Genomic DNA, 16,529 nt, shown 5'->3' on the forward strand with positions numbered 1-16,529 from the left:
CTACTGAGATTTTAATTCCAAAATTAATAGTTCCGTCTTGGCAGTCACAGGGTTCACCTCCAGGCATCGGGTGTGCAAGGCAAGGACTCCTCCCACCGTGTCCTAGCCCGAGACCAGTTCTCATCTGCTCTGATGGTGTCTTTACTTTGACTGTTTTTAATGGGGGATATTTGTATTGGGGTAGATTAAAAGACTAATGACCACAAATACTTCCAGCCCCTCTACCAAAAGTAACAGTCTATCTTCCCACCCTTTAAATCACTTTGCAAAGGTTTGGGCCAGGAGAGAGGTGTATTTGTTTCTTTGTTGAATGGTTGGTTTCAGTCTGGCTTTTGGAATCAAAGTCTCACACTGGATCATCGATGTAAAGACCAGGCTGATTGCAAACTCATGGCACTCCTCTAGCCTTAGCCACCCAAATGCAGGTATTATAGACACAAACCATCATATCTGGCCCCAAAGTTCCTGATGTAGTGGTAAAAAGCCCTTTAAAAAAGATCTTACATTGAGTTCATGTCTTTTTAATGACAGTATCATATAAAAGAAAAAAAAACCTTAGTGGAGAGATCAAGGAAAACTAATACTTTTGAGTTGCAAGCTGCACCAGCCAAGTTTTTAATGTGTATATCGAAAAATATGATTCACATTCAAATTATGATTATGTATTCTTGCGTAGATGAAAGACACTTCCTCAAAAATGAACAAAATACAGCTGTCACACCAAGGGTCAACCTCAAGTAAAATAGTTGACTGTAGTTGTTACTAATAAAGAAACTTCAGCTTTCAAGTGAAAATTATAATTTTAGAATCGATATCTGCCAGCTGAGCTTTGACACCATTCCACATCTAAGAGGTTTTGTCGATAAGATGTCAAATGTTATTAGATCTCAAATATTATATAATCAAATATAAAATTCAATTTTGTCAATATCCACATTTTCAAATGGCCAAAGTAACATAAAACTATGCTTGGGTAAAAAAACAAAGATAAAAACGCAAGACAGACAAGTGGGTTGTATTGCAATGGAGTATGAAATACTCTTAACTTTCAGGCTCCATATTCTATCTAACCTTTAGGGAAACATCACAACTCTTGGCACACTATCAAAGAATGGCAGGGGCTGTAGATATGGCTCAGCAGTAAAAGCCTTTGCTGCTCTTGCAGAGGACCTGAATTCAGTTCCAAACACCCATAAGGCAGCACACAGTTGCCTGTAACCCCAGTTCTAAGTGATGCAATGCCCTCTTCTGCCCTCTGTAGGCACTGCATGTGCATGCACATCCCTGCACAAAGACACAGGCAAAAGCAATAAATCTTTAAAATAAAAGAATTAACAGTTTTTGTCAATTTTTCTAATACTTTTGAATCATTTATATGGATTACACATTTAAAAGTTTTATAGTTTCATAAATAAAATGGGAAAAGCACAGCCTCTGATTTCTCTTTTTCTAATACACAAATCTGACTACCTTTTCTTGCTTTTGGAATGGCTACAATCATTAAAAAGCTATTTTCCTTTTTCAGTGTACACAGCTATGCAAGCTCAATTTTTCCCATATATATTAGATAAAATCAAAAATCAATGAATCAATCAATGCAAAAGTAAGAAAATCCAACTTTCTTCTATCAAGTATTAGAGCAATGTGCAAAAAACATAAAGCAAAGTTGCTACTCTCACTAATTTTTAAATATAAAGTGGGTTTTCCATGATTATTTTATATGAATTAATAAATATTTAAAGCATTTCACAACTTTAATTTTTATTATGTTCAATACTTGGGAGTAAAATTCATAAAAATATTTGTAGCTCTTTATCAATACTATTAAAGATTTATTTTATTTATGTGTGTGTGCATGTGTATGTGTCTGTGTGAGAGGATGTGTATCTGTGTGTACAGGGACCTGCACCACTGTAACAGAGGCCAGAAGAGGACATCAGATCCCCAACAACTGGAGCTGTAGGCATTTAAGGATGCAGGGCTTGCTATATGAGTGCTGGAATCCAAACTTTGGTTCTCATGACTGCAAAGCACTCTTAACTGCTGAACCATTTCCTAACCAAAGTGCTTCATAAATTTTAAGGACATATCATGAAACCAAAATGTTTGAAAACTGTTGCCTTAGAATATTAAATTTCAGTAAGAAAAGTTAGCCAATAAAATAGAAGGCTAATATTTACTAGTGCTATAAAATATTGGGCTTATTCTTTAGGCCTTTCAGGTTCATTTCATTTAAGTCCCATTATTTGAGTAAAGAGAGAGAAGGGCTTAGTGAAGAAGTATGGTGGTGCTGGTGCTGATGGTGGTGGTGAAACTGGTGATGTGTGTGTGTATGTGTGTGTGTGTGTGTGTGTGTGTGTGTGTGTGTGTATGTGTAGATCATAAAATTAAAGTCTTAAGATCACTTACTAAAACCTATCAGTAACAGAATACAAATCTCATTCTGTCTATCTCTAAATAATACAAAATTACACTACAACAATCTGAAAATAAATAATCCTAAAGGTCCCTCAAGTCATGAGGAAATCCTTAAATTATGCTCAATAATTTGTGAAGTCAATAAAACATAAACAACAGGAAACTCTACAGTCAAGAGTTGGGTCCTGGCCTTAGTCTGCTGGGTCCAGATAGCAGCTCTGTCATGTAATCTCACTGTGCTCCCATATCCTTCTCAGAACATGAGGAACACCCTCTCATCTGCTTTCTAAGGTTGCCATGATGATGACACAGAACTGTACCCAGTGTATGTCCTGGCACAGAATAAGATTCTAACAGTTCACCACCATGACGATGATGAAACCACGCTAGATAGTTCTTCAAGGAAGTGTCTACTCAGAGAAAACATAGCATCTCCAAGGAACACTGGTTACTCGTCTTTTTATGTTAACAATTCTCTCTTGGAAAAAAGAATGATACTTCGAATGTTTAATAGTATTTAAATGTTAATTAGTTAAGCAATCATCTTGGAGCTTGAGTATATATGAGATATAAAGTATTTAAAGATAAACAGGCACAGAGAATGGACTTCCAGCCAACCTGACCGCTGACTAGCCACAAAGCTCTTCTTGGTGTGTGCTAGGACCAACTCAAGGATAATAGCACACAGCAGTCTGCACACGCTCATGCACAGCTCAGGATAGCATTTATTCATTTAATGTGTTTGCTTAGCCAAATTTTCAAAGGAAAAATTCAAGGAATGTATCTTGAAAAAAAATATTACCATCAAAGTACACTCAAATGTTCTACATCAACAAAAGTACCAAGACTGAAGGAATTAATCCCTTGCCATGCCAAGGCAAACTGGAGTTTAGAAAAGACATAAGGGCTTAACAGTCATTTTCCCATCATTCTCACATCTCTAGAAGACAAATGGAACTATTAACTGTTCACAGCCTGCTCAGAGAGAAAAGACGAAGTAACCCTGCAGACAAATGCAGCTGGGAGGGCAGAGTCCCAAGGAAACCAATACCATTCCCACCTCACTGTCTCTCCATCCTCACATCATTTTAACCCATTCCACTGAGTAGACCTTTAACATCTAGAAAAAAAATAAATATAAATAAAATTAGGGTGAAACGTCTGTCTTATAATTAGAAGAATGATTAAATTTTGGAAGAGAATTTCATAGTAATTGCAAATCTTAATTAATCTAATTTTAAAATATCAGGTATGGCATTTGTTTTCAATTTTTCTTTAAGTCTCATTCATTCTTTTACAGGGAGAACCAAAGTTAGAAATAATGGAAACTTAGAGGCAAACTTTCAGTTAAGACAGAGCTGCTCTTTCCTCCTCAGTCAACTATGTATATCTACATGGTCTTGAGTAAGACTCACAACCTGGAGAAGCTCCAGCCTCCTCACTGGACAAGACGGGAATAAGGCCGACTGACACACCAGTTAAGTAATCCAAGGTCCAGGCATTTAAATGCTTCTTAAAGCTAATTGTTATTGCTATAGATTCAAAAGTCAATATTGTTCTTAAATTCTTTTCTTAAGATGTATCTTTAATTATGTGTATGCGTGTGTGCCTCTGTGGTCAATGTGCACCATGCATGCAGGTGCATGTACAGACAAGGATGTCCCTGTGGGTCTATGTGCACCAAGTGTACAGATGCATGTAAAGACAAAGAGGCCTCTGTAAGTTTCTATGCACCATGTGTGTAGATGCATGTACAGACAAGGAGGCATCTGTGAGTCTATGTGCACTATGCATGCAGGTGCACGTACAGACAAGGAGGCATCAGATTCCCTGGACCTGGAGTTACAGGTCAGCTTTGAGCTATCTGGTGTGGGTGCTGAGAACTAAATTCAAATCCTCTGGAAGAGCAGTAAGCCCTCTTCACTTAGATTTTTGATTCTCTGTAGTTTTATCTTCATCACAAAATGTCATATAATTATCATGATTTGCTGTTTCAGAAGCACAGGAAGTTTCAACAGCAAAATGCGGCTGGATTTGAATTCAGTTCTGAGCGATTTGAACAGTGCCTTCTTGGTCAGAGAAAACAAAAACTCAGTCCATTCAGTGCCTCTGCACTTACCATTTAGCTAAGAACAAGCATTTAAAGCTGTTATTGTACTAAAACAAAGTATTTGGAAATTTTTGCAATAAACTAACTTTATGACAAGTGAAAAAGTACTCATTCTCTTAAATTCTATATAATGTACATCAGAATTTCAAGAAATACCACAGATTTTTTTTTTTAAACTTTAATAGATATTCTTTGTGGATCTCATACCATGCATTCTGATCCCGTTTATCTCCCTTATCTCCTTGCAACCACAGATATGTTCACCTTAGCCAGGTACAACGCTTTATCTTAAAATTATTTCAGAAGCAAGAAAAATATTTTCCCATTTTCATATGCAACCAACACTGGGGAGAATTGCTTTTTTTTTTTTTTTTGGATAATTCTGTTAATGGGATCAAGATATATTTTTTTCTTTTTGTCCTCCAACCTCCACAAGAACAAGTCCTAACTTAACTAGACACTCCTAGGAAATGATAGTCATTTCACTTTAACTGCTAGCAGGCAGCCTACAGATGCAGAATGGACATTTCATCGCCAATTAGAATGAAGGAACGGGGCAAATTTGTTAGGTAATAAATAAAGCTGGAGCCGGGCGGTGGTGGCGCACGCCTTTAATCCCAGCACTCGGGAGGCAGAGCCAGGTGGATCTCTGTGAGTTCGAGGCCAGCCTGGGCTACCAAGTGAGTTCCAGGAAAGGCGCAAAGCTACACAGAAAAACCCTGTCTCGAAAAACCAAAAAAAAATAAAAAATAAAAAATAAATAAATAAATAAAGCTGGGGAAATACCAACATTTCCACTCTTTAAGAGAAACACCACAAAATAGCATCTTTCAGATTACCAAGGTCAAATCACATAGTAAACTGCTCAGGTACTGGGCTAGTGAGATGCTCCAGTGGGTAAAGCTGCTAGCCTACACGCCTGGTGACCAGAGTCTGATCCCCAGAACCCACACAGAACTCACACAGAAGTAGGAGAGAGCTAACTCCACAAAGTTGTCCTCTGACCTCCACATACGCCCATGTCCATTTTCCACACAATAACAAATTCTGTGTACATGTGCATGTGTGTGCGTGCGTGTTTATGTATGTATCAGGGCCAGCAAGACAGTGGGGACATTTTTGTCACTCACATCTAGTAACATGAATCAAATACTCAAAACACATGAAGATGGAAGGAGAGAACTGACTTCACAAAGTTGTCTTCTCTCCTCTTCACACATGCCATGGCATATACACACACCTGCCTCCCCGCCCCTACCCCATACTAAAATATTTTAGATGCCCAAGTACCAAAATTTCTTGTCCCTCTTTTGTTAAAAAAGTGTGTGTGTGTGTGTGTGTGTGTGTGTGTGTGTGTGTGTGTGTTTGTGTGTATGTGTGGTGGTCAGAAGAATTTGGCTGTCCATCTTTGTCTTTCACCTTATTTGAGACACAGTCTTGTGTTCTCCACTACTGTGTGTGCTAGGGTAGCTGGCTCCTGAGCTGTTTGGGCTTCTCCTGTCTCCACCTTCCACCTCCTCAGAAACGCTGAGACTGAGACACATTTTACCGTATCCAGGTTGTGTGAAGGTTTGGGGGATCCAAACTCAGGTCCTCGCAGTTGAGAAGCAAGTGCTCTGTCGCCTGAGTCATAGCCCCAGATGGTATCTTTCCATCGATCCAAAGTGTAATAAGTTATTAGAGCTGATGATGCTGTGACTTAAAGGCACCGTATCTCCACATCTGGATAAGAACTTGATTCTTCAGTTTTACAGATATCTATGCACAGAGTAGACTCCAGGCATGAATCTGCTCATGCCAGACAACCAAAGCAACTCTATAAGGTGCACATGCAGCATTTACCTTTATCCCTAGTGTGACTTCATGTATCCTTCATAAGGAAGGCCACCACTAAATTAGGATGTGACCGTGCATTCTTATCATCAAGAATATGAAAAATAACATTCCTTTGGAGCACAATTCATATATTGTAAAATTACATTCAAAATGTTACTAAAACTCTTACCTTAATTTTGTTATGGCTAAGACCACAAAAAGTAGACATTTCTGCTAGAGCATTTAGGGTCTTACGTATAGTATATCTGCTAATTAGGAAACTTGGATTGCCTTCCCTTCTAATTTGTATCCCTCTTATCTCCTTCACTTCTTACTGCTCTAGCTCTGACTTCGAGTACTATGCTGAATAGGAAGGAGGAGAGTAGATACCATTGTCCTATTCCTGACTTTGAGTTTTTCTCCTTTTGAGATGATATTGACTGTGTGCTTCCTATGGATTGACTTTATTATGCTGAAATATGTCTCCTGTATCCCTATTCTCTCCAAGATTTTATTATGAAGGGACCTTGGAAAATAAAGGTGTGCATGTGGCTCTTCTGTACAAGGGATTCTCAATCTGGGCCCTGCAGACTAATAAACCCAGCAGTTCTAAGTGGGGGAGGACAAGCCTGTGCTAGGCACTGATCAGTATGTAATGACTTTCCCAAAATCTACCCCGTTTTAAAAGCACTTTTTACACATGTAATTATTCTTCCTTCCATCTGAAACTGTTCTCCCACCTCTGCAGAAAAGTACTCATTTTTCATGATCCATCTTAAATATTGTCCCTTGTAGTGGCGACTATTCCTTTAGTCAAAGCTAAGTAATACTTTCCATTATAGCATTTGCCACCTTGTTTTCCTGTGTTCTGTTTTCCCCTTGAGATAGTAAGAACTCTATCTTATTATTTACTTGGTTTTCATTGATTTTTAGATATTCAAAAAGACAGCATAAATGCCTATAAATGCTTTATAAAACCATTACTGTGCTAAAAACTCTCACTGCCATGGAAATTTTTAATTCAATGAATGCCTCACAATAAGAAGTTTATAACCCCAGTTCTTACGTCATTTGGTTTGGTTTTGCCCCAACTCGTGGGAACTGAAATGCAACGATATGGGCTTTATAAACCAAGGTCCTCAGGTGTCCACAGGTTACTTCTATATTTTTAGTGTGTGTGGATTTGTGTTCACTGCTGTCCACTGTTCCACTTGTTTGTCATAGGAGTGGTTCAGAATGTAAACAGGTAAAACTTACAAATACAGAAATATGTACAAACAATATTACAGCATGCAGATGGCACTTCAAAAATGAAAGTGATTTTTTAAATGATCTAACTGCTCTAACTGCCAACTCTTATCCCATGTAAAACCTAGCATCTCTTCAGTTATTTCAAAAGATATTTTAAATTTCAAAGAGAAGTCTATCTACATGTACATTACACATCTAAATAAAATGTGTGCTCACCAACATGTTTTTGAAAGGGGGGGTGGATGAACTAGGATCCTCGATATATTAACCACCACTGTAGCAGAAAGCCATATGCCACAGACGCTAACAAGATCCCTAACATGTGGCCCCCTATATTCCTGGCCCAAGGCTCATTTCCCAGAGAAGCATTCTTGGTAACCTGAGCTAGCCACACCATTTCTCCGATCTTAGAATTAGTCTCTGTTGCCATGGTTTAAAAATAATCTCGCCAATGCCAGTTTCTAAGTCCTGGTCCTAAATTTCTATTTAAAATTAATAATTTTAATTCACAGTGTTCCTACAAGTAGCATAGGGGATTGATTTAGTGGCCATGGTCATTCATAAAGTAAGGCAATTAATTAATCAGGAAAGCAGCATCCACATCTATACTGGACTGGAGCAACCTCACCGAATAAATATGCAAATCCGATATCCTCAAGGCTGACAAGTTTCTATTATTAAACGGCTAACGTGTTTATTTCTCCCACAATAGCTAGATTTTTTCATGAATACGCATTAAACCCTGTAGTTAATAGCTGTGATGACTAGGTGACAGTGAGGACACTTCTTGAGAACCTGCATTTGACAGATCATTGACACACAGTCACAGTTCCTTTTCACTTAAACAAGAATCATGCAATAGGAAATGAGCTGGAGCGATTAGAGATTATTCAGGTTTAATAGCATACATCCTTTTAGCTGGCGTCAGAACAATACACAATGTGGCGGAGTTAAACAGAGGCATCAATTATACTCTCAGACCTGCTAATATTTTTGACAATATTTAAATAGCACATCCCTTCAGGGCACGGCTTCTTTGCCCTCTCAGTTACACACCTGTCAAGTGTTTAATTTGCCAAAGGGAAACAGTTTGATTTCTAAGGGCAATCTTAATACTGTAGAAGCAAATTGGAAAAATTAAACATCATTGAATAGAAGTAATGAGAAGGATTGGAGGGGAAAAAATTGCAGGTTTAATTCAACAAGGCATGTCAGTATCTGTCATTAATGCAACAATATGATCATGTTCTTCAGTATGCCACATACACCTCGAGCTTTCAATTATTCACTTCCTCTGCTTTTCTAAAAGACAGAGAATGATATTGGGCATGGGGGGGGGTGCTGGCAATAGTAAAAAAGATGCAAGCAGTAATTTCCACCTACTGTGCATATATTGTACATTGAAAATATAAGATAGGCATAAGGTAACAAATTAAAACTAGCAAAGGGTAATTTGTATGGTCACTGGATTAAAAGCATGAAAAAATTTTATTCTTTACATTATTAAATTATAAACATTCACAAATTAGTATTCTTAAATCTAACATAATAATGTCTAGAAATTTATAATTAAATTTTAAAATAGAAAATAATATAATTATTGAAATTTTACTAGACTCATAAAAAAATAAAAAGGACTAGGACTTAGAAACTGGTAAGTAAACGGAATTGGTAAAGATAGCATGCACCTATACTAGACTGGAGAAACTTCACAGAATACATATGCAAATCCAAAATCTCAAAGTCCTGGGAAAAGTCACCAACCTTTGAGAGACGCACAAGCATCAAGTCTATCCTTGAAAGAAACAAACCAGAGATCTAAAACAGGTTGCAGATCCCAAAGGCAGTGAAGAAACCACCATCTACTTGTAGCTCTGCATTATAAATGTATCACTTACCCTCTTGGGCTACTGTGACAAACAGGGCACAGCTACCCATCTCCCTCCTTTTCTACTAGTTTTCTCTTCTACAGGACAAATGGCCAAGGAAACACAAGTTCAAATCTATCTAAGACATGGCAGCAGAATTCAAGGCCCTCACAACTTCATCTTGAACATGTAAGAATGTAATGTAGAGTCCAGCGGCTACTCAGGACACAATATTCTGCAATAGTTCCTGCCTTTCATGGATGCCTACTTACTGAGGCACTGTCTATGAGTCCCTAGTTAAAAGACTTCCTGGTATCTAAGAAGTAGGTTTATATCAAAGGAGGTATTGATGGACACACATCCTGCTCCCATCCCACACCCTGCCTCCTGCCTGGGAATTCAACAGAGTGACTGCAGAACTGTTCCACAAAACATCCCCTATCCTCATAAATGTGTAAGAAGATCCATGTGTAGCCTGATTTGTCTCTCTTCAGAATCCCCATCATGCTATCTATTTCTGGTGCTGGGACCTGAACACTTCTCAGAGCTCTGTCCACGCTGTCATCTGTCCATCTGTCTATAGAGATCTGTCTATAAGCTTACATCCCTATGGACTAATCTGTCTCAGTATCCTCTACAGTATCAGAGATTTTCCTACATAAGTAGCAAAAATCACAGCAGGCTATGTTTGGTCATAGAATGGGAGATTCCCTACAATACTCAATAGATTTCCCAGCAGGCTTCATATGAATCGTGTAGCTCCACACAGCCTTAGAGGTACATCCTATTTCCACTTAGAAACAACTTATGTGTATGGTTATGTGAATGTACACCACATATGTTCATACAGAGGCCAGGAGAGTACACTGGATCTCCTGTAGCTGTAGTTACTTTAGTTGTGAATGGGTGCTGGTAACTAAACTGGGTTCTCTGGAAGAATGGCAAGTAGCTGTAACTGCTGAGCCACTTTCTCATCACCTAAATTAACTTGTAGCCACACGTGTGTCTCCTGATTGGGCATATGTTGTTTCTGCTCTTTAACTTTACAACTGGGTCTCAGGAAATAAACTATTCATTCATGTAAGATATTGACTTGATTTCAGGGGAAAAAGCATGAATTGTTATCTATAAAAGGACACCTGAGCCAGGTGGTGGTGGCTCGTCCCTTTAATCCCAACACTTGGGAGGCAGAGCCAGGCCTATCTCTGTAAGTTCAAGGCCAGCCTGGTCTACAGAGCGAGATCCAGGACAGGCACCAAAACTACACAGAGAAACCCTGTCTTGAAAAACCAAAAATACATACATACATACATACATACATACATACATACATACATATATAGATACATACATAAAAACACCTGGATTGTGGTAATGTGCTTTCTTTTGAGTTGAGTGTTAGAACCAAATGCCTAAGATTGTCATATAATTTGTGTGTACATATATACTGATGTGTGTAAGTATATTCTAATACACATACATGTGGAAACCAGAGATCCACTTTGAATGTCCATTTAATAGCAATCTACTTTGTTCTTGGAAACAGGTCTCTCACTGGCCTGAGCACAATGATTAGCCCAGGCTGGCTGGCTGGTGAGCTGCAAGATTCTGCCTGTGTCTGCCTCCCCAGGCTCGGATTATAAGTGCCTCCCAATATGACTGATCTTTTTATATGCATTCTGGGGATCAACTTCTGGTTCCTACATTTATATAGCAAGCTCTTTACTGCCTTGGTGCCTATTATCTAGTGAAAGCACACAGTTCTTACTCTTTCTGTATTCACCTTCGGGTCCCACAATTGCAGATGTGCGGAGTGGTCATGACTACTTGTTTCTAGGCTCCACAGCCACCTCTCTCCCCCACTCAATGTGTAGAATTCATGCTGTTTGATGGCTATTCCCATGTCATCCCAGGAAATGCTCTTCATTTTGTCAGTTAAAACAGGGTTCTGTTAGCTTTGCCACGCTCAGAATCTTTCAATTTGTGCCCCCTTAGAGAGCAGAACCAAGGGACACTGACCTCTCCTCAGACACCTGGTTTAAAATCCAGGAGTCCATTGTTTAATTCTAAGTCTCCAGCATTTGCCTTACACACTTCCTCAAGTTCACTCCGTGTGTTAGCATCTTCGATCCTTAGACCTTTCTAACCAACTCCCACTAACTCATTTTCTGTCTTCATTTTTGTTGTTGTTTGTTTTTGTTCTTGTTGACTGATAAAGCCAAATCTTATTCTTTCCCATATGTGGGAAATATGATGAGAAATAGTCTCACTTTTTAGATTTGTTTTTATAAGAAGTAGCACTGTTGGGGCTGGAGAGATGGGTCAGTGGTTAAAAGCCATTTCTGTTCCTACAGAGGACCCAAGTTCAGTTCCCAGTATCCATAATTGGCAGCTCATAACCTCGTAAAACTCTTCTGCCCTCTGTGGTGCATCTGAATACGTGTGGTCCACATAATATACTCAGGAAAATACATGTAAACATTGAACAAATAAATATCAAGAAAGAAAAAAGGAAAAACAAAAGAACCAGCAGAACCAGTGCAACCTCTAGGCCACTGGAGTCCTTTCATCAGACACAGTGGACACAAACCCTCTTCCCTGCAGAAGGCTGGCTAGTAGACAGAGATCTAGCTACTTCGCTTGACTACTAGTTTATTTTAACACTGGGTATTAATTTCCCCTTCATTTCAACTATGTGCTCACACAGTACACTAAGAAGACCTCTGTTCAATTTCCTTACACTATCGAAAAGAAACAAAACAAAAAAACAAACAAAAACCAGATAATTTCTCATACCATATTTAAGCTTACATTCTAGACACTAATTTCTCCAAAAGCTTGCTAATCCATTAATATTGAAAACCAATCTTTCCAATAACTTATCAAGAGGAGAAACACATACATACAACAAAAACTCTTTTTTAAATGTACAACCATGACTTTTTAAATAATTAAGCTGAAATTTACAACAGAAAATAGTTGGTGAGGGTGCATGTGTGTCTACACATTACCACGTGCAGGTGTATGTGCATGCAGGATCCTTTGTTTCGTTCTCCCCAGCACTCACACCCAGCTTGTCTGTGGCTGTTGTTTTCATGTGTTTGTTTGTTAATACAGGGTCCTGGAGACGGGACACTCTGTTGACTGATCTATCTCCTCAGCCCAATAAAAAATATTTCTGAAGATTTCTTTTTATTTCTAGGGAATTTCAAAAGCATACCAGAATCTGGGTTAGGTTGGAGGACAACAAGCATGCTGTGCTCCCCTACTCTATCTCTTGGCATCTGGAACATCCATCCTGTTAGAATTGTTTGTTCACTGAATTATGAAACTAGTTTTTAAGTTTCATTTTTATCCTTTTAAGGCAGAATATTTGCTAGCATGTCATCCATAACCATTAAATTAATTCTAAAAACCTGAGAACATAATTAAATTGACTTCAAACCTTGAGAGGATAAGAACTGTTTTAAAAATATTTTTAAAACCTGTGAAATGGTGATTAAATTAAGTAAGTTCAAAGAACATCTGACTTTGGTTTTCATTCTGTCATGTGATATGCTTTCAGTTTTAATATAAACGTTCAAACTTTTTAATGTTCATAATTTTTACAGAGAATAAAAACGTGGTGTTACATTTAGAAATCCTAATGTTTATCACCATCTGATGCTGTCATGGAAGCAAGTGCTACTTGCACACCCTTAAGAAGTGAGAATTTCAGTTCCTTTAACTGATGACAATGTAATTATCCTTTTGCTGTCAAAATAGAGGTGACTTCCTTTCCTCACACACATGATTAAACATACAAATTCGTGCTACTCTGAAATCCTGTAGCTGTACTGGATGTCTGAATCTGAATGAGCAAGATCACATAACAACAGGGCTCAGTGATGATGAAAACCAATTCTGCATCCACCCAGCCCAAACATTTTCATCAGCCTTCCTCCTGTAGGAGCTCGTGTCTAAGCATCCACACGAGCTTTCAACATAATGTCACATCATCCACAACAACAGGGACAAAAATAACTAGCAGGAAAAAAGCCACAGTGAGTCTAAATGTCTGTGAGTGGTTTAAGTGACTTCATTATTTATTAATGCATAGACAAGCCAGCCTGTGGAAAAGCACAAGCCTTTCACAAGATCTTTAGGACACATCATGAGGGCCACCTTGGGGGTTGACATCCTACCTGGTCTTTCAGCTGCTGTAGAGAAGTCTGAAGGTTCAGAATCTGACTGAAGAGTGGGCTCTGCAGAACAGACTTCAGGAGGCTCAGTTTGTCTTCATTTGCAACATCCCCACGTTCCTTGAGCTTGTTCTGCAAGCGCTCTGCTGCCTGCAGGGCTCTGGTTTTGTCTACTCCAAAGAGAAGCACCAGTCAATAACAGGATTCAAAAGACTTGTCAAATCTATGAAGACAGACGCTGCACCTTTAGAAATCCTAAAACAACTCCCCCTAAGTGCCTAGCCTTGTCATATTTTAACTGAGTGCAAAACTGTACAGCAGTACATATTTTTAATTCAGTACAAGGACACTCTTTTAATGTTTAAATATTTTTCTCAAAATTAAGTAGCATATTTACATATGCTTCAAAACAATCCAGCTGCTTCAATAGAATTAGTACCTAAAGGGAGACCACAACCTCTCACTGTAAGCCTTTAAGTCTCTTACAATGAAATTCACTTAAGAGCAGGAACAGGGTATAGTACACACTTAGGCAAACAGTTGTAAAGTCACAGAAACTGACGCAAATGATGTGTAACTGAAATCAGTGCCAGATGTTTCAGCTCTTGTGAAAATCACATAAAGCCTTGCATGGCCTTAAAAATCTAAATCTCTTCTTCTAAAAAAAGGATATATGAAATTATATTTACACATAAGAAAAAATGGATAATTAACTCATTAATAAGTGGATGTGAATGCCGCTGATGAATCATCTCGAAAATATAATAATTTCACATATTAAAAAATAAAGTATTCTATACTTGATAACTTAGGAATATTAAATAATAGATATTTCGAAAGTACTGTTTCAACTCTTGGAATGCTCTACCCTAAAATTAAATCGCATATTTACAAATGCTCCCAACCAATATAATTCAAATTACTATTAAACATATTACAAATCCGATGTTATGGAAGAGAGCATTGTCACAGCATGCCCTAATAGTCCTAGCAACCTACATACATGTTTCTACCCATGAACTTCAACACACCTTGAATTATACAAACATAGGTTGTTACAATTTTTGAGTCAAATTTGTTTCTTCAAATGAAAATTGTTCAAATGTGTCACAACCCAGTCATGACGACAGCACATGCATCTATTGCCAATCACAGTAATCAGAAAAGAGAGATCACCAGAGACAGTACTTGTAGCACCACATCTGGCATTCCACAGATACCGGGTAATTAAATACAAAATCATATCAATAATGAGGACATACACACAAACAAGCTGAAATAAACAATATTGTTCCTGCAGAAATTCTAAGCAAAGTATGATAAAGATACACATGAAAATTTTGTTTGTTCTGTGTCCTGTTTTCCGTGGTAACTCAGAACACAAATCCATCACTAATATCTACATCAATTTTTAAAAGGTGTGCTACTTAATAACTAGTAACTGCTGACAATAAAATCCAGAAAGCAATGGTTTAATGGAAGTCATACTTTCCCTTTCCTTCTCCTGTATTATAAGGAACTTGCCTATGTTCCAACACTTTTTATGGCCCAGGATTTCAACACGGAATGGGGCATGGAAAATGTATCCACACAGAATTTTATGATCCGAGTAGAAACGGAATCAAAAGTCCAATGTCACGAACAGCTCTTTTTTCCCTTTATTGTCCTAATCCCTCAAAACTGGCAACTGTTGAGGCATTGTCCTAGTGCCAGAGTGAAGTGCACATGCCCTTCAGTACTGTCTCTCGAGAGCAACCTGGAGAAGGCAGATTCTGCAGTGGGTGCCACACCTGACCGCTTTCTAGAATCGTTTCTAAAACTACACTGTAGTCTGGGAAAGAGAGTAATACATTGCAATGGAAATCCAGATCTCTCAGCCTAAATTCTCATGCAGAAATTAAACTCTTTGAAATGGATTTGAGAGACGATTACAGTCCTATTGGGCAGAACCAAGCACTCAGCAGCACCTGACCTGCACTAACAGGAAGGCTTCAGTACTAACTTCCTGTTAAGCTTTCTAGTGATACTCAAACGCCATGACTGCATTCATAAAACAAAACAGGGCTTCCATGAAGCTTATTAAAACTCGTAATTTATAGACTATCTCACATGTTTATTTGTTATTACGAATGGTTTGTTTTTTATAACCACATGAATACATTTCCACAAACACAGAAATCCACTGTCTAGTTCAATGCTACTGGATAAAAAATTTAAATTATGTTACTGTAGCTATGTAGAACACAGCATACTGAAAGAGCAGTGGGAGCACGTTCAATTCTGACAAAAACAAGGAGAAAAGTCTTACCTATGGTTTCTAGCATCTTTTTCAGAGTTCAGTGTTCTCTATAATGACTCAAAACACCAACTAAAATGAAACTCTGAGGAGAAAGGAAATAAAATAGGGTCATTATGTTATAATAAGAAATGAAAGACTAAAAAGTGCTTGGTGCTACTATAATTCTTTTATTAAAATTATATTGACTTAAGTTTAACAGTTTTCTTCATATGCAGTGAAGGAATCATTTTAAAACTTTCTATAATACTTGCAATAATAAGAAGGAAAGAAAGTTCTGTTCTAAACAAGATGGCAAAGTGTCCAAAGCATTTCCTTAGGAGCCTCTCAAGGTGGACCACTAGTGTCTTGAATTAACAGCAAGACCCTCACACCACAGAACAAGAGGGCTCATTTGTGTACACTGAAGAAATCCTGTGAACAAACTGTGAAAAGCTGTTATCTTACCCCAGATGCTCACAGCACTAACTGGGAAGACAATACACACACCACTGAAAATATACTATGACACCACCACAGTACAAGGGTAATAAACTGAATAAATTTAAAAAAGCACAGTGTTACATTTTCAAAGGTTTTCAAAATGTCTC

The 16,529-nt window shown here is 38.0% G+C and overlaps 1 protein-coding gene across 1 annotated transcript in view; it reads right to left on the minus strand.

Annotated features, from left to right (window-relative positions):
* Mpdz (multiple PDZ domain crumbs cell polarity complex component) overlaps positions 1-16,529 on the minus strand; it is a 162,149-nt gene that overhangs the window by 122,383 nt on the left and 23,237 nt on the right. The window contains exons 2-3 of the mRNA XM_059254482.1: positions 15,952-16,024; positions 13,647-13,813 (exon numbers count right to left, since the gene is read on the minus strand). Of these exons, the coding sequence (XP_059110465.1) occupies positions 13,647-13,813; positions 15,952-15,967 (183 nt within the window). The 5' untranslated portion in view covers positions 15,968-16,024. The remainder of the gene's footprint in view (positions 1-13,646; positions 13,814-15,951; positions 16,025-16,529) is intronic.

Source organism: Peromyscus eremicus, chromosome 2, assembly GCF_949786415.1.
Source record: "Peromyscus eremicus chromosome 2, PerEre_H2_v1, whole genome shotgun sequence".
In the NCBI taxonomy this organism is placed as follows: domain Eukaryota; kingdom Metazoa; phylum Chordata; class Mammalia; order Rodentia; family Cricetidae; genus Peromyscus; species Peromyscus eremicus.